Source organism: Phyllostomus discolor, chromosome 3 (genome assembly GCF_004126475.2).
Source record: "Phyllostomus discolor isolate MPI-MPIP mPhyDis1 chromosome 3, mPhyDis1.pri.v3, whole genome shotgun sequence".
In the NCBI taxonomy this organism is placed as follows: Eukaryota; Metazoa; Chordata; class Mammalia; order Chiroptera; family Phyllostomidae; genus Phyllostomus; species Phyllostomus discolor.
In genome coordinates, this window is record NC_040905.2 from 162,088,950 (window position 1) to 162,107,940 (window position 18,991).

At 40.3% G+C, this 18,991-nt stretch overlaps 1 protein-coding gene across 1 annotated transcript in view; it reads right to left on the reverse strand.

Annotated features, from left to right (window-relative positions):
• SLC1A1 (solute carrier family 1 member 1) overlaps positions 1-18,991 on the reverse strand; it is a 72,290-nt gene that overhangs the window by 33,397 nt on the left and 19,902 nt on the right. Inside the window, exon 2 of the mRNA XM_028522158.2 lies at positions 4,473-4,613. Coding sequence (XP_028377959.1) covers positions 4,473-4,613 — 141 coding nt within the window. The remainder of the gene's footprint in view (positions 1-4,472; positions 4,614-18,991) is intronic.

Below are 18,991 nucleotides of genomic sequence, written 5' to 3' on the forward strand. Positions count from 1 at the left end.
CCCTGAGGTGTTTGGAAGTGCCCCTTCAGGGAGTAGCTTGATGTTGCTGTTGATGTTTCATCTGCTTTTATCCCTCAATGTTTCATAAAACTTTGTGCCAAATGGCACCCTAGTCTCAGCTGTGCTATGAAGATTTAAATTCCCATTCCTATGTTTGGATGGAGGAGCAAAGTGGGGAGCTCCTCAGGATCAGAGGGGTGGCAGCAGCCACAGGAGAAACTGGGGTGGCAGCTGTGCCCAGCGGAGCACTCTGGTCCAGTGGTCCGCAGCAAAGCGGCTGGAGTGGAAGAGATGGGGACCTCCCCCTGAGCATGACGCCCTGGGAGGATGCTCTGGGAACCTCTGGAGGTGGGAACGGAGGGGCTGTTCTATTCCTGAGCTGGTCATAGAAGGGTCAAGTCATCATAATTTTGGTATGAAAGAAAATGAGGCCTGAATTTACATTCGCTGGCTGGCGAGACCTGGATCAGGATTTTCCAGAGCCACAATTCTCAGGCATGTTCATAAGCCGTATCTCCCTCATGGTTTGTCATAAATACAGCTTTCAAACCTAAATGGTAACAGGGCCCACACCATGCATGGCACACATGTGTCTGTGATATAAATTATGGGTAAAATTCTGTGAGTGCCTGCACTGTTTGTCTGTACAAATGCCCTGAGATTATGCCTACTGTGCCTTCTCTCTCTTGTTTTAAGGCAAACTGCAACAGTCATTTCATCCCTACGAAATCCTATATGCATTTAAAAAGAGGGACATTTTCTTGTATAACTAATATCATCATCACCACTAACAAACTTATCAACAATTTCCTGGCACCATCTAATAGCCAGTCTATATTCAAATTCTCCTGATTAACATGACATCTTACTCTTACCATCACATGAACAGGAATTCTTCTTGTTTAAACAAAAAATAGCTATAAAGTAAGTATTTTTATGTCAGCAGAGGTTTTGATGGCAGAGGGTTTTTTCCTTACTTGTTAGTCTGGCAAGAGCATTTCCTTTATGCAGAAGCTCAGATTATTAGTCTTGGGTGTCATTTTTGCTGTGTCTCTCTCTATCTTTAGTTTTTGTATCCTTAGGGCTCACTCATTCAACTCTCTCCAGCTTCCAACATGCATCCTCTGCTGGCCCAGTTAATGTTAAAATAAGCTACTGATCTGTTGGACTTATAAAAGCTTCTGAAATGTGAAAACAGGTCTTTCTGTGTCTTTGCCAACTTCTGCTTCACCCTCCTGACTGCACAGGGGGAGCAGGCTGAGCTCCACTGCAGGGTCTCGGGAAGGACTGCACACCAGGTTAGGTGGCGCAGAGTGGCAGGGACCTGTCAGAGATGGGGAGGGGAGGGGAGGGGAGGGGAGGAGGGGAAGGGAGGGGAAGGAAAGGGGAAAGGAAAGGGGAAAGGAAAGGGAAAGGGAAAGGGAAAGGGAAAGGAAAGGAAAGGAAAGGAAAGACTAAATAAAACAAACAAAAATAATGTGTTTGCTTTAAAAATGTAAAGAAAGCCCAAGGAATCAAGTATTCTTACTGTGCAGATCTAATCATGGTTAATGGTTTGGTTTTGATGTCAACTTTTAATAAAATTTAGATTGTAAACAACATCCTATTATATAATTTGTTTAATGCTCCCACTTTATATATTTATATATATGAAACATTTCCATATCTCATTAAATATGTTTCTAAAACAAGGTTTTAAATAGCTGCATGGAATCCTAACTTTGGAGTACTAATATTAACATCTATTTCAGCTGCTTGTAGTTTATCACCATTATTTTAATAAAAAATGCTGCCATGAACACCCTTGCACCTAAATCTTCGAGCACATCTCTGATTATTTTTTTATGCTAGATTGCATGAGACAGAATTTTAAGTGGAAAGACCAGAATATTTTCCAAAGTGCCCCCCCACAAAGTTTGTTTCAATTTATGTGGTAACCAAAAATGTATGATCGAGCTCATGTTCCCACAACCTTGCCAACACTAGTATTACTACTTTTTCCTTTTAGTCTGACAATTTGAAACAGGAACATGGCATCACTGTTCCATCCTGTTTTGTTCATGGCCCTTGAATTTTTGACCATTTTACTGCTCCACATCAAAGATGTGGCAGCGGCTCTGCTCTCTAAGTCCTGTTTAACTGCTGGGGGTTTGGTGAAGGGAAATTGTAGAAATTACCAGATCTGTGCTATAGGTACAAAAACCAGCTGGGTTATGTGGGTGGGAATGCTGAAGGTTGTAAATCATTTCCTAGAATATGTGCAAGGCTGAAGTAGCACCAAACAGCCAGATTGCAAACATCTGACTAGTTGCTGACTGCCAAGAGCAGTAATGTTTTCAAACATCCAATATCATACAACTAGTAATACATGTATTACCTTTCCTTCTAAAACCTGGTTTACTGCATGAGTTTTTGATTTGCTGCCTATTTTGGATCAAAATTCCATATCTTCCTCTATAGACACCAGGTTTAAATAGTATTGATCATCAGGTGATTTATGAACCCTGTGCAACTTCATGCACAATATACTACATATGCACAACTGTGACCATTTTTCTTGGGAAACAGTCCAAAACTTTCATCATATTCTCAAAGGAGCCTAAGGAGAAAAAAATTAAGAGTCTTTCATATGGAGAAAATGCTAAAAGTTTGTAACAGCAGTACTTACAAGGGCCAGAGGTTGATATAAATTGGATGAGGTAATATACAATAGGGAGTGGTGGAGACTGTGGCATCCTCAAATGCATTTACTCCAACTAAATAAAATGGCTGTCTTTGAGCTTCAAGCCATTGTTGGTATGTGGAAACATAGGTTCAGTGTTTCCCGATCTTATTTTTTTTCAGAGGAAACTTGAAATCTGGATGCTTACATAAAATCTTCCAAATTTGATTTTTGAAAGATTTTACTTACTTGTTTTAGAGAGAGAAAGGTGGAGAGAGAGGGAGAGAAGCATGGGTGTGCAAGAGAAACAATGATCAGTTGCCCCTTTTACGTCCCCAGTCAGGGACCTGGCCCACAACCCAGGCATTTGGTATGACCGGGAGCTGAACTGGTGACCTTTTGGTTTGAAGAACAATACCCCACCCACTGAGCCACACCAGTCAGGGAAAAATCTTCCAAATTTTAAATGCTTACAATAATTTCAAGTTAAATGAACAAACATTGTATGGTACCAACAACTGGTCTACTGATTTGGCCCTCAAGATACCAGGCCTAAAAGAAGGCAGTATTTCAAAACATAATTGAATTCATAAATAAAATAATTAAATGCTTTCTTTAGGTTTGTAATAAGCCAACAACAAGACCATTTAAGAACAAGGCTCCCAAGGGATTCTAGTCAGATTGGCTCGGGCTTTGAAAAGTTCAATGGCCAAATCTACAGCTTCTCAAGCCACGCAGCTGCTGAGTGCACAGACCCTGACAGTGTCCAGTGCGGGCCACAGACCAGGCCCTGGTCCCCAGCAGCAGTGGTGACAAGTGTTCCAGTAGTGGTTCCAGAAGAAGGATGTCAAGAATCCCAATATGACTGCATAGCCACTATGCTGTACACCTGAAACTAATACAAAATCATTCTGAATGTAAAATGTTATTGAAAAGTAAAATTTAAAAGATCCCAACTGCATATTTATACAAAAACTTGGGTTTCAAGCTGACAACACTAGTAGACTGTCAAGTCACATTTCGCTTATTTTCAGAACTATAAGAAACTATGAAATGCACAAAGAAGCTTACCAGACCCAGACAAATAATATTTTTGTAAACCAAATGAATCTCAATCTCCATAAGGGAGCTGGGCTCTTTAAAGGGAAACTGCAATATAGTGATCACTAAAGAAAAATCACTTCCAAATGCAACTGTGTCACAAGTTCAGATGTTAGTATACTAGGCTTTTAAAACATGGTGCAAACCTGTAATTGAACCTGTCCCACGGGATGTGGCTGCTGGTGCCTGGGCCAATTTCCAGGGCAGGAATGTTGCAAGTTCTGAGCTGTGTGGAGGAGTGGAAGTGGGTAAGGAGAAGGGGTGAAGACCCTGAAGGCAGCTGCCAGAGAGGACCAAGGGCAGGACAGCTGCATTTGAGAGACAAATGAGTGACCTACAGAAAACATGATGAAAACTGACAACCACATTTCACCTGAGAACACTGGCTGATGTTGCAGTGAAAAAAACTTGCTTTTTTTTTTTAACCTTCTGTGCCCTGGGTAGTTTTATTTATAGTATGTTGGTCAAATGCAGATTTGATCTGTGGTAGACAGTACTACAGGCAGAGCAATGCCACAAAGCAATGTCACTTTGTGAATAATACAGTATTTCCACTCAAGTGAATATTGTACACTTTCCAAGTAAGGAGAGAGAGAGAGAGAGAGAGAGATGCATCAAAAACACTTGGATTTTTCCCATAATTAGAAAAGAACAACTTAAGTGAAAGTTCCTTAAATAATCATAGGGAACATGAGTTTTCTCAAGGTACCTGTGATCATGCTGGATACGATCAAGGGCAAAATGATGAGTTTCAGCATCCTCATCAGGATTTCTCCAGGAAACGCAAAGTAGAACTTCTCCAGATTAGAGAACTTGCTGTATTCTCGAACCAAGACTCCTATGGCAATCCCTAAGAAAAAACAAAAATGGGAAAGAAAGAAAAAGAAAGAATGACTGAGTTCTCCTATATAAATTTCTATGGAAAAAGTACTCCCCTAAAATGCAAATTTTAATGGCAAGAGAAACAGTTCAGAGAATCTCCCATGAGTCTATAAATTTTAGATTTAAAAAAATCAAATCACATTGTGGTTAAGTAGAAAGTATACATTGTGTGGTAAACCTGTAAAAGATATTCTTCACATGAAAAATTTGTTTTCATTTATTTTCCTCCAATCATATCTATTATAATGACAAAACATCAAATATACTGTGAGAAAATAAATTAATCATGTTAGCCAACCCAGTATAACTATTTTGTTTTTATACACCACCCTTAATCTTCTTCTAGCTTAGATATCTTATATATTTAATCGTTTACATATCAGTTTTCACTTTCTCCTGTTTTATCATATTACTCTTTTTATAATTGTTATAAAAAGCCCCTCTGTTTATGCAACTTTTATAATTTTAACAGCAACATAAGATTTAGTTGGTTTGATATATTTACCATATTGTTGAACTCTAATGCTTCGCATTCTTTTCAGTTCTTTCTAGAAATGACATGTTCAAGTCTGTCTGATCAAGAGGCTTTCTAAAAAGTTTCTAGTCTTGAGTAGTACCTTGGACATTTAGGCTTCTAATTATGTGAGCAGGGGAATGTTCAATAACAAGAAAAGTTACACGTTCTCTGAAAGTTTGCCTTAACAAAATGTCTATATAGAATCCTTCCATTGTGATAACTTTGTAACTCAAAATCACAAAATTTAAATATTTCTTCTTTATCCTCTTCCAAATGATTCTAATAACATCCAACTGCCCTACACTATCCCACTCCTCCCATACTCCCATTCCCAACCCCTTCTTTTTAAACCAGCTACTGAAGATGACACATAATTGTAAGTAAGATGGCAGAAGAGCAGGCAGATTCACAGAGGCTTTCACTGAATGGATACGCTCATTCACAACTCTGAAAATTCAGAGTTCTTTGGGCATAGTCAAGAGCCCTAGGGCAATGAAAAGAGATGTGAATTATAATCAATACTAGAATTTTCATTTAAATTCAGGTATACTTCCCATGGCTATTAGTAGACCAAATAGTTGAACCTCACAAGATAAATTTGTGTAGTAACTTTATTTTTATCTTAATTTTATATTCCCATATATTTTACTTTTGCTTTGATCTCTTTATTTTGTGCATGCATTACTGAATTTCTGATCAGCCACTTCAAATTTTGGGAGGATCAACCATATACACATAAACATTTCTTAAACTGTAGCTAAGACATGATCATGGACTCTCCCCATGGACAAAACCAAGGAGGGGGAGCAGGAGAGGGAGGTGGGGAAGGCTGGCATGGGGGGAGTGGTGGGGAGAAAATGCAGACAACTGTACTTGAACAATAATAAAAAACAAGTAAATAAAACAAATTAAAAATAAAAATAAAATAAATAAATAGTTTATGCCACTATACTGTATGCCTGAAACTAGTACAAAATATTGACTGTAAACTATAATTGAAAAAATAAAATTTAAAAAAAGTTTAAAAAATTGTAGCTAAGACAGAAAAACTATTATCAATCCCTTTTGGTTCGTATTTCAAAACCTAGTATTAGAGACTCCTGAGTGGTTAAGATACTTAAAAAATATTTTAGGTGAATGTAAAAAGCTTTTTGTGCTCACTTCCTACCCAATAAACTGCCTATGTTCTGCTGTTCTATACGGAACATACCTATATGATGTGGTAAGGATACTGAGTAGTGCTCAGCTTTTTGGAAAAACAAGCAAACAGACATTTTCTCTCAGACCATGGAGGCTTCTTCGAGTGAATCTCTGGCGGGCATGTCAAAGGGAGCTCTGTGCACAACCATAAAGGGGATGTGTCTGTGCTCGCACAACAACCACAAAGCGCTCTGTTGAGCAGCAACGGAGCCAAAGCGCTCGGATCGCAGGGTTTACATTACTGACAATTAACTGTGCTTCCCCTCACCTCCACCCAAATGAATGCGGGGCAGTCAGAGGGACATGTGCTCTCGCCTTTTCGGAGTTTGGCCAAATGTGGGTTTTTATGGCAGAGATAAAAAGTCACCACAAGGAGTCATTTGAAAGCAATGAAAGGTGACAGGCCCTATAAATAGGTTACTGTATTTAGTAATGAAAGCTTTCTCTCAAGCTTGCTCTTGAGTTATCACAAATTGTATTCCAGTATTTTTTTTTAAACTGAAAAGAATATAAAAACCAACCAAGACCTTGAAAAGCAGTTGGGAGCTTCACCCTGAGCTACACATGCCATCCCTGGGACCCTCAAGTACAAAACATAGCTGGCAAACGACCTCGGCCAGGAGTTACACCTAGGAAATGGGGTGTGCTTCGGTTTGGTCTTAAACAAGTTTGGAAAAACTGGATGTGGGATAAGAAAAATCACTGAAAGATTTTTCAGGTTCCAAGATGAAGTCAGGATTTCGCAGGGCACAATCCTTCCCTATCCTTTTCCAGAGACAGAACCTTGGATTGGATTAAGGAGCGTGGAGAGGTCTTCACAGCAAAAGGCTGCTGGGAATAAGTGCCTGTCTGGGGTCGCACAGGTCAGACCCACCTAGTGGGGCCATCTCTGAATGGAATAGCGCTGTGGAGGCCTGCAGCAGGGCCCACAAGGAAGCCTGGAGCTAAAACTGTTACCTAGACCTCTGCAGCCCTCGAAAATACCAGGAGCTCATTCCCAGGCTGCCTTCCTGCACACAGGCAAGATCCTCAGCAGGTACTGAGGCAGCTTGGGAGGAACATGGTGTTAGAAGGACAGGCTCCAGTTCTGCCTCCACTACCTCTAAGGTGTGTCCTTGGCCATAACTTTAACCTTTCCCAATAGTCAAGAGCTGGGATTAGAGGTAGGGGCAAAAGGCTTGGATCAGGTGCCTTCAAAGGCCCCTCCTTATGCCCACAACGCTGTGATCATCTCTGGGCCTGGTGTCCTCAACTTTGAAATGTAGGATCATAGGAGCAGCTCACTCGTTCCTACAGAGCTGGCTGTGCTTTCTCCCGTTTCCACACTAAATGTTCAGTATGCTGGCAAAACAGGAAAAAGAGAAACTAGGGAGGAACGCAATTAAGACCTCAACTAGAGATTTCTTCTTTAGGTTCATGTGCAAAAATTTAAGCTTAAAAGAGGAGTGGCATCTCTTCACGTCCACATTATCTCGAACAACTGCTGGTTCAGTAGCCTTATCTCGGAGGTAGTGGGTGATTTCCCCCCCACTAGGTTTATGAAAAAATTATTGTTTGAGAAATATGAAAATAAAAATAAATAAAAAGTGACAATTATATGAACCTATCCATTCCTTCACTCATTTTCCATTTTATCCCCCTCCCACTCTCCAAGCCATACCTACCCAGCCTTCGTTCTTAGGTATTATGTGCATTATTTTATAGTTATAAAAATTTAATCCGGTGATAATAGTTGAAGTGCATTTGACTCATGTTTATGAAAATAGCATTGTTCCTGTTTTAGAATATTTGCAGAAAGATGAAAATCTGTCATTTTTTAATAAAGGTGCTAGAATAGTTCTCTGATACAGGTTGATTTTGGATTGATTAAACAAGAATTACTGGCAGAGGAAAAAATATTTTTAATGATCACTGAAATAGTTATCTAGCTATGCCATTATGCTAGACACTATTAAGCATATTAATAATGTGCTTTTTCACCCTTGGGAGCTAATCTAAGGTTAATATTGATGACCAGAAAATAAACAGTACAGAATGGATGGAGTTACTAACAAATGACTGTGTGTATACACCAAATGCGTACACACGGACTAGGTGGGGAGATGACTTCTCCATCCTGTCCTTCCAGTGAAATGTATCTGTCCCTCTTCTCATCTTTTTCTTTAGAGCTGAGTAGCTCCACCAAGGCAAGCTTTTACATGAACTTTGGCTCAAAAATAGATGCTTCAGAGTCAGTACAGCTTTTATTTTTAAACCCTTATAAATGTATTTTCTGCACAAGCAATATTAACACAGCTCTAATGGAAATAATAAATGCAAAAATTCACCCACGACCTTACCAACTCAAATATGTATATGTAAGGTGAAACAGTTTTCATTTTTCCATCTACTATTATAGTTAATCCAAATAAAATGGTTAACCATTATTGAGTATATGCTATACAAGGGGGGATCCAAAAGGCCCAGAATTTATTTATAAAAAATTGTATATTTATTCTTATGTGTTTAAACTTCAGTCACTTCAAAGTATTCTCTCTTTGATGCAATAAACCTATTGAGACTTTTTCCCCACCACTCAAAGCAGTTTTTGAATTTGTTGATTTTGATGCTTTTTAGTGCTTCTGCTGTTTTTTGTTTCACCTCTTCCACACTGGCAAAACATTTCCCTTGAGGACTTTTTTCATCCAGGGAAACAAAAAAAAAAGTTGCTTGGGGTGAGGTTAGGTGAATAGGGACAGAGGGGCATGAAGGTCATGTTGTTTTTAGTCAAAAACTGCTTAACACTCAGCAGAGTGTGGACAGGTATGCTTATAAAACACCCATCATGAAAACAGCAAATGCATTAAAAAATTTTTTCACTGAAGCCAAATGCAGCCTCTCACAGCAATGCCAGCTGGCACACTGATACAGATGTGTTTCTAGAACACTCACCTAGCAGGGGTTAAGCTACAGGGGGCCTACCCTCCAGAAGATAATTCCATTTTTTTGGGAGGGTTCCCCCTCATATGTCAGAATCTGTGTTAATTACTTCAAATGAATTTTTCTTGTATTTTATCTCATTATTTATAATGGCTCTATAATTACAGAGTTTGGGGGCAAGTTTTTGAGATAAAATTTACATAACATAAAATTAACTATTTTTAAAGTGTACAATGAGTGGTTTTTAGTATATTCACAATGTTGTGCAACTATTACCACTATGTATTAGGAATTCCAGAACACTTCTACTATCCCAAGAAGAAACTCCCTTATCAGCTAGCAGTCACTTCCCATTCCTCCTCCCCACCTCCCTGGCGATCTGATCTGCTTCCTGTCTCTATGGGTTTGCCTATTATGGACATTTCATATAAATGGAGTCATACAATATGAGGCTATGATGGTTAGTCTTATGGTTCAACTTGGCTAGGCTATAGGACTATTGTGGTTAATATCTACAATTAGTTGACTTGAAATAAAGAAGGTTACCCTTGATGATCTAGGTGGCCTCCTCTGATCAGCTGAAGGCTTTAACAGTAAAAACAGTTTTCCTGGAAGAGGAAGAATTCTGTCCTAAGACTGCAGCAGCAACTCCTGCCCGAGTGTCCAGCCTGCAAGCTGCCCTGTGGATTTCAGACGTACCAGACTTGCCAGCCTCAACAATTGTGTAAGCCAATTCCTTAAAATAAGTCTCATGTAGCTGTGGCCAGGTTGCTCAGTTTGTTGAAACATCATCCTGTAGACCAAAAGGTTGAGGGTTCAATTCCCGGTTGAGGCACACACCTAGGTTGTGGGTTCCATCCCTGGGTGGGGTATGTACGGGAGGCAACCAACCAATGTTTCTCTCTCTCTTCCTCTTCATTTGTTTCTCAAGTCAATCAACATATCCTTGGGTAGGGATAAATAAATAAACAAATCTCATATAGAGTATGTATGTAAGGGGATTCTGTCTCTCTGGAGAATCCTGACTGATACAGTGGTGTATGTGTCTGGAGTCTGTCACTTAGCATAGCATAACATTTTCAAAGCTCATGCATGTTATGGCATGTAAGGGTTTTTGTTTGTTTTTAGTATTTTTCATTTAATATTATATAATAAATATTTCCTCATCACACATCATCTGTTAAAATGCTGGATAATACGACTTTGGATGGACATATGTCTTGACCATCACCCAACTGTTAAACATCTCAATTCTTGACATTTTTGCTGCATGATACTGATGGTTTTTGGTTGTTTTCCTAACAACCAAAGGGGACAGGTACAAAAGAGGATGTAAAGAATTTAGCCATTGTACATTTTCACGTTCAAGGGAGGAAAGCATATTATATACTTTCTTTGTAGTACATAAATTCAAGAAAAAGCAATAACAAATCAACATTTGTTAACATCCAACTATATGCCACGTATTGTACCAAGAGCTTGAGGACTGGGTGGGGGGGGAGTTTAAAGCAAGAATACAGTTTTGATATTATTGCAATAATAAATGCCTTCCTTCATGGATCTGTGGCTACTGGATCTGTCCGCTGTCGAGGAGGAATGTGGTTTGCACTGTGCTGTCAGTAGCAGGGATGGTTGGTTAACACAGAGTCGTCCGTCCCTTTTTGCCTGCCCCTGCAGTGGAAAATCAGTCTGGTTCAGGAAGGATCTAACAGGTTTCTGCATATGCCTCTACTCATTAAAATGTACCATGTTGTTTGTGTTTGAAATTTTGACTTATGTGGTATTAGTCTGAATGTATTATTTTGTAACCTGCCTTTTCTTTTTGAGATTTTTTCCTTTTATCTCTGGGGTTTATTCATATTAATTCAGGTAGATCCATTCTAAGTGCTGTTGAGTATTCCATACCACGCTCCCTATTTTGTTTTTGTTTTCTATATAATTAACTTCTGCTCTGATGTAATGATTTTTCCTTCTATTTTTTTAGGTGTATCCTTTTCTCTTTCTAATTTTTTTGAGTTCATTGCCTACTACATTAGCTTTTTTTGCCCAATATATTTACTTAAGAGTATACATTTCCTTCTAAATTCTGTTAGTGTGACAAATTATTAGTATTTTCCCTATTTAGTTCTAAATGTCTTATAATTTCTGTTGTAATCTCTTCTTCAAACTACTTTTTTTAAAAAACATGATTTTCAGTATATTAATATTTGAGAATTTAAGGGTTTTTAAAAATTCCTTTTTTTATCTCTCCATGATGCGTTCTGATGAATTTTCTTAGATCTGCTTTCCAATTTACCAATCATTATTTCAGTTTCATCAATTAGATGTTTAATTAATTTATTAAGTTTTAAAATCCTCTGTTTCTAACTTTCATTTCTAGAATTATAGAATCCTTTTCCTCCTATCACTTTTCTACTTTCCAGTTTCTATTCCATCTGTTTTTCTTTAATCATTTAAAATATCTCTAGTACGTATCCTTTCAGACTGTTGTATCATCTCCAGTTTTGGGAACATGTATTCTTTTGCTTGCGTCATTTCCTTGTGTGGTTTGTAATTTTTGACTGTCCTTATCTTTTGGGGAGGGGACTGGCTCTTTTCTCTGAATTGTGAAAGTGCCCCCTATGAGACACTTGTTTTTCTTGGGGACTTAGGAGTTTCAAAGAATCCAGACCATTTTATATTAGCTTTTCAGTTTAGGAAGTCAGCATACATGGTGGTGTGTGTTTACATCATACATCTAGGTAAGGAAGTGTACATCTAGGTTTCAATTTTCTCATAGCTGTTCTCTTTCCCTCTTACTGTTAGCTATGGGCAGATGGTAAGCTTCCTTGAGGTTTTCCCAAGTAGAATTTTCTTGGTGTTCTTTCCAAGGACTGGACCAAAATTTGAGGTTCCAGGTTTTATGCAGAGGTATAATTCTGGCTCCTTCATGCATATGGGTCAAGATTATATCTGGTTCCCACGTGGACATTAAAACCCGTCTCCCATAAGTAAGGGCTAAAATTGGGCCTAGAACTTAGTATCAGTTTTTGTTCGTACTCTGGCTTTGGCTTTCCTTTTTATTTCTGGCACATGGGAGATTTCCTTTATTTCTTCTGAGTTAGGGTTTGGCTATCTATTACTTTGGAGAGAGTGTTATATTGCTGTGTGTTTGGGATGGCGGGAGAACTCATCCACAGTAGCTCGATTGCCATATTCTGGCTGTTACAGAACCAGCAATTATTTAGTTCTTACCATTTCCAGTATGTCCATTTAAAAATGGTTGACAGAGGCAGTGAAGAATAAAGTTGAGAGTCCCATAATATATCGGGAAGATCTTACTATAGTAAGGACTTACTATATTAAAAGAACCATTGCTTCTTCAAGTACTCTCAAGTAATCCCACGGAATCAATTAGCTAATACTTTACAGACCACCTAATTCTTGCAATACATTGCCCAATGGGGGAACATTGATGAGAGCAATACATAATCAAGGGGCCTTTAATCTACATGAAGAAATAAGGCATATTAAATCCCATCAGACATTTTGAGGGAAGAAACTAATTCAGCATCAATTCTTCAGAAGGCAGGCTCTGTAGTCAGACTGTGTTCAAATCCTGGCTTTGCCATTTTATCAGCTGGAAAAAATACTTATCCTACTGCCTGTGCCTCAGCTTCTTCATCTGTAACCATGGACAAAATAAAGTATCAATCTCACAGGCCAGTAGGTGATTTTAAAAGGAGATTATATATGAAGTGCTTAGAATAAAAAATATGTGGCTCACATAGGAAGTACTAAATAAATATTAAATATTACTCACATAATAAGTAATAAATGAATAGCAGCCTATTGCTGTAGGCTATACGTCACAGATTTTTTTTCCATAAAATCCTCAACACACTTGTGCTCAAACAGGTGAGTATTGGCCACAAAGGTCAAAGCAGCGAAGTCAGGAGTTGAGGGGAAAAGTTCAGGTAAATTATTTTCAGAGTAACTAACTGCACAAAATTATTCCCTTAGTCTGCTGTATTTATCTTGGCATAGAAATATTTCCTTTTACCCTATAAATAAAAAAAATGCCAGGGCTAAAATGACGACACATAAAGCACCTGTGAATGTGACCTTTGGTAATCTCTCTGCCACTCAATATTGCTGAAACCAGGTCTCAGCATCTCGGTGGCACTGGAAGAAAAGGCACTAAAAAGTGTTTTTGGTGTCTTCTGAAATAATTTTCACTGTGATTCAGTAATCTAATTAAATTCAAAACACCAATAGGTAACTGTTTCAGGACGTCTATGGAATGTATAGGAGCCTGAGAGCCCTGCAGGGAGATTGATGCCTGTTGTTGTTCTTCACTCAGGCGTGGAAGGCCACTGCGGCCAGGCCTCAGGCAGCATCCACACGCAGCAGGCCAAACCCACGGCGGCCAGGAAGAGGAGGGGGAGGATGTTCACACAGACAGACATAAACAAACAGAAAATAACACATGTTGGTGGAGATGTGGAACCCTCCTACACTGTATGTATGCGAAATGGTGCAGCCTCTGTGGAAAACGATTTGGCAGTTCCTCAAAAAATAAACACAGAGTGACCACAGGACCCAGCAATTGTGCACCTACATGTAGACTCAAGGGAACTGAAAGCACATCTTCACACAAAATGTATACAAGAAATGTTCACAGCAATGGTCCTCTTTACAGGCAAGCAGTGAAAAACAAACTCTCTATTAAGTATTAGATCAACACAATGTGGTATATCCATACAATGGAGCATTATTTAGCTACACAAAAAGAACGATGTACTGATCCATGCTACAGCATCGGTAAACCTGGAACACTTCATGCTCAGTCAAAGGAGGCAGATACAAAAGGCCACGTATTATATGACTGTATTGTTATGACATGTCCAGAACAGGCAAGTCTATAGGAAGGCAAATCCTACTTCCTCATCACAGGAAGTAGGTTAGTGGCGGCTATAAGATAAGGTTGAGGGCCAGGACCTAACTACTAATAGGTTTCTTTTGGGGGGTGTTCTGAAACGTTCTGAAATCACACAGTGCTGATGACTGTACAACACAGTACACATACTGAGCACCACTAAACTGTACACCATGAAATGGTGAATTTTATGTTATGTCAATTGTATCTCAACTTTAAAAAATACACAGATACTCTCAAATAAACTAAGCTGATTTAAAAAAAATAAAAAGAGACAGTTAAGAATATTAAATGCAACTTATTTTGATTTGTTGACAATTTGATGGCTTTTTCATGGGGTGGAAGAGAAGATAAAAAATAGGGAAACATTTTTTCCTTTTAATTATTATACCAACAGCACAAAGATTGTCAAAGATGTGGCATTTTGTTCAAACTTCCACTTAGTAGGATATGTATCAGCTTACCAGATCTGAAGGCTTCACTATCTGAATCTAACAATTTGAAAATCCAAGTGAAGCCAGACATTTTGTTAAAAGCTCAAAAGAAGATGATCAATTTTTAAAAAAGTTGTGATGCTAGACTGTAGTTCATAGCTCACAAAGGTGTTTGAGAGCTCAATTTTCAATTGCAGCATATAAAAATAAATCAAAATGACCAACAGAAAACCAGGATTGTTCTGAGAACAGTATGACTTGTGAATTCCTGCAGGAAAAGAAAAATCAAACTAATGTCCTAGGAAAAAGAAACTCAGCTGCCATTAATTAATGACTTGCGTCCTCCCTGCATTTTCCCAAGCTCTGTGGAGCGTACACTCATCGTCCTGGTGCTCAGGTGGTTTCCTTCAGGTGAAGAGAAACGTCACATTAGAAATTCCATCTGTCACCCAGCTCTGGAGTTGCATCTGCTGTAACAGTTACGAGCTGTGTGACTTCTAGGGAAGCCACTGAACCCAGTAAAGTGTCCACATCCTCATCATAGGAACAACAGCTTTGTCGAGTGGCTGTGGGTGTGTTAAGTGGTTATAATGAATGCAAAGGATTCAGCCCCACCCATGTCCCACAGGAAGGCTCAGTCAATTTTATATATGATGGAATAACAACATGCGATAATAGGGGCAGCAAAAGGGGAGAAAAAACAGCTTTCAAAACTATACCCTGGTGTAAGGAAACATCAAGCAGGAGCATAAAGTGGAACAAGGAGCCAGGACTCTGGATTCTAATTCCACCTCTACCACATTATTTAGCTGCCATTTAATGCTTTCGTGTTTGGTTGCTTCATCTAAAACCTTCAACGAAGGTTATCTCAGAAACATGGGAAGCAAATGAGAAAAATGTATGTAGGAAGTACTTTGTGAGCTAAACCAATGTCTTATATTCTTCTTATTTTACATTGTATTTATCTATTCTTAGTTGTTTCCATGTTCATGAAGACGATTCAAATTATAGAGAGATTAATGATGGAAAATTTGGGGGCCTGAAGACATACTCTCAGTGGAGTGTTGAACACAAACTTCGAGTATTTAAAGTAGGCAGAAGCTCAAGTTTTATTTCAGCTCAGCTCTTAATTGTCTTCAAACTAACAAGAACTTGCACAAAAAGCAGTGTTAGAAACATGGTGGGAAGGTGCTGCATCCTAAGCAGACAGAATAGGGAAGATATGACAAAAGTCAGATACAGCTGGCACTTGGGAGACCGCTCGTCCCTTATTTCCTGGGCCATAGTGAACAACAGCCTCCTGGTGCCTCCTGTTGCCTCCTGTTTCCCACCAGGCAAGAAGGAATGTTATCTGACTCAGGGGCTTGGGATAAAGATTACAAGGAATCAAGTGTAATGTGAGAAAGTTCTCTTCCTCTTCTTCCTCCTTCCCTGTGGCTTCCCGCCTTGAGACCAGAGTTGAAAGGTGCCAGAGGAAGCAGAGTGATCTGGTATTTTTCACTCTTCCCTGAGAGACAGAATGGGACTGCTGGCTGCTCCACCAGGAAGAGGCCTCTGACCCCGCACTGACAGGCAATGGGGCATAACTTTCCACCCACCCTGCTAGGGAATAAGAACTCCTTGGCTGCCTTGCCTAAAATCAAAAGGAGGGACTAATTCATTCTTAAATATGGATTTTAAGTACATCAAAGATTGCAAGTGTCCAAGGCAAGGAGTTAGGGCAGCAGTGAGAGACCCAGGCCCCAGGGTCTGTGGGGTCACTACAGTTCCAGCCAAGCACCATCACATGGACATGGTGTCTAGGGTGGCTTCATCATCTGACCTTTTAACAGAGAAACTCAGAATCTAGGTTGTTGTGTAAAAGGAGTGGGAGAGAGAGAAGGCGAGACAATGAGGATCCAGATCCATGAGCTGGGTCAGGGAAGGGTTTGGTGAGAGGATGACGGTGCTTCATGAAGTCATCAGTTTCCCACGGAAGGAGGTCAGGTAGAGCCATGTTGATTCTCCCATGTCCCCACTGTCTTAACTCACCTGTTTGCTCAAACTAAATCCACTAGACCTGTGCTCAATGTGTCAGGGGCCAGCTGATGTGTACTGTATTCCCCTGTCCAAATGTTCAAGCCTGGTCAGGGTTAAGTTCACACTGGTGCCTTTGGAAGGAAGGCTGGGGTGAAGGGCTCAGCTCTGAAGTAGACACACTTGATTTGGAGCAGGCTCTTTCAGAGACTTCCCTTTCCCGGTGGCAGTTCACAAAGGAGAAACCAGGCCAACCCTAGTACCAATGTGGTTCCCTACCAGAATCTGGAAGGGGAAGGCCAATTACAAGAACGTGGCTTGAATTCCGAAGGACATTTTCAGGTGGCTGAAGGGAAGGAACTTTCCTGACAACTTCGAGTACTCTTTTACTTTAGAAAGCACCTGCCGGAGGCGGGTGGAGGACAGAAACAAGCAGAACCCAGTGGTCCCTGCATGGACTGCCTAGCCTGTAGTGGACAGGGGATTCTGACAACCTGCAGCCTGGAGGGAGATGTGGGGGAGAATGCTTGAGGTGGGCAACCAAGTGCCCACTCTGCCTGGAAAGATAATTCTTTTGCCAAGGGGATGCTGGGACCCAGAGAAAGAATTCTGAGACTGCAACAGCCTAGGAGTAAAACCAGGTGGATGTCTGGAGGACCCAGCCAGGCTGAGTAAGCATTCCATCTCCCAACCACTGAACATTCCCCTCTACAATGATGTTGGTGTTTCCCAAGGAGTTTGTATTCCAACCTCTATCTCCTGCCTCATTCAGTCTCCCAAGAACCAAACTCAATAGACAACTGCCTTCAGGGAATCTCTGTCTAGATATTGCCTCTTATGTTGGGGTATTACCCAACATAAGAAAATTCAACACAGCATTCCTTTTTCCAGAAGACCTCTGACTTTTTCCTCCTGGGTTACCCTGGTGATTTTAAACTTGGTCCACACATTATTTGACACTCCTCCCATCAGGAGATGAAGTCCCTGTCCCTTCCCTTAAACCTGGGTAGGCCTTGATGAAGAGAATGAAGCAAAAGTGAGGCTCTGTGGAGCTCAAGGCTAGGTCAGAAAGGGCTAGCTTCTGAAGGTTTCTCTTCTTGAGACACTCACTTGGAAGCTCTGAGGTATCATGTAAAAAGTCCAGCTACCCTGAAGCTGCCATGTCAGACAAACCACATGGGGAAGTCAAAGAGATAGAGAGAAAGGCCAGAGGAGACCCAGCTGCCTAGCTGTTTGAGGCTTCCAGGTAGCAGACGAGCAGGTCATGGGTATTTATTTGTTTCCAGCCTCAGCAGCTGCCTTCCTATAATCATAAAAGAGAACGAAGGGAGAACTGCCTTACTGAGCCAGGTGACTCTCAGAACCATAAGGGATAATATGACATGATGATATGGTCACTGTTATGTTAAGCCACTAGGTTTGGGAGTGATTGATCACACAGAAATAGGTATCTGGAAGAGTTCCCTATCCCCCTAAACTGTGTTGTCACTATGAACAGTTTTTGAGGGCTGTGTAGACTATGTATCAGGTACTGGTCTAAGCATAATTAACTCTGATCCTCACAACAACTCTATGAGGTAACTTCATTTTCAGGTGAGAAACAGAGGCACAAGGAAGTGAAGTAACTTGACTGAGGTCCCACAGGAAATAAGTGACACAGCTGAGATACTGAAGCAGCCTGGGTACACTTTGGGGGCACTCCAGATGACTCCATGTCCCAAGTTCTACTGATTCTACTGGCTAAAAACTCAGATCTGTCTCTCCTGCTTCCATCCTCACTGACAATACCTTGATGCAGGCCCACCTCATTTCTTACCAAGACTACTTCATCAACCTCCTAGTGCTCTTCTTGCTACCAGTCTTGTCTCTACCAATTCACCCTCCAAACCAAAGCCAGTGTGCAACTTTCCAAGATGCAAATCTGGTCAAAACACTGCTTAAAGTCCTTTGAATGATCCTGCCCCAGTGTTTCAATTCTGCCCATCAACCAGGGCTCTGAGCCCTTGCATATTGCTCCCTGTGCCTTCCCAAGTTCACCTGCTTCTCCTTTTAGCAACTTCAAAATTCAGCTCAAGGGTGTTTGGAAAGCCTTCCCTGCCTCCTCCATCACCCATGTGACATGTGCCCTGGGCCAGATAACTAGGTAGGCCTTGACTGGCCTTGCAGATATGGAGTTAAGACATTCCCTTCCCTTCCACACCCAATGGTGCCCAAAACAATTAGAGTATATGGATTGGATGCATCAGGCCACTGGAGGCTTTGCTCTTCACAAAGATGAGAACACACCAGAAAGGCAGAATTTCCTCACCATGAAACACAGACCACCTCTTGCAAACAGTCTG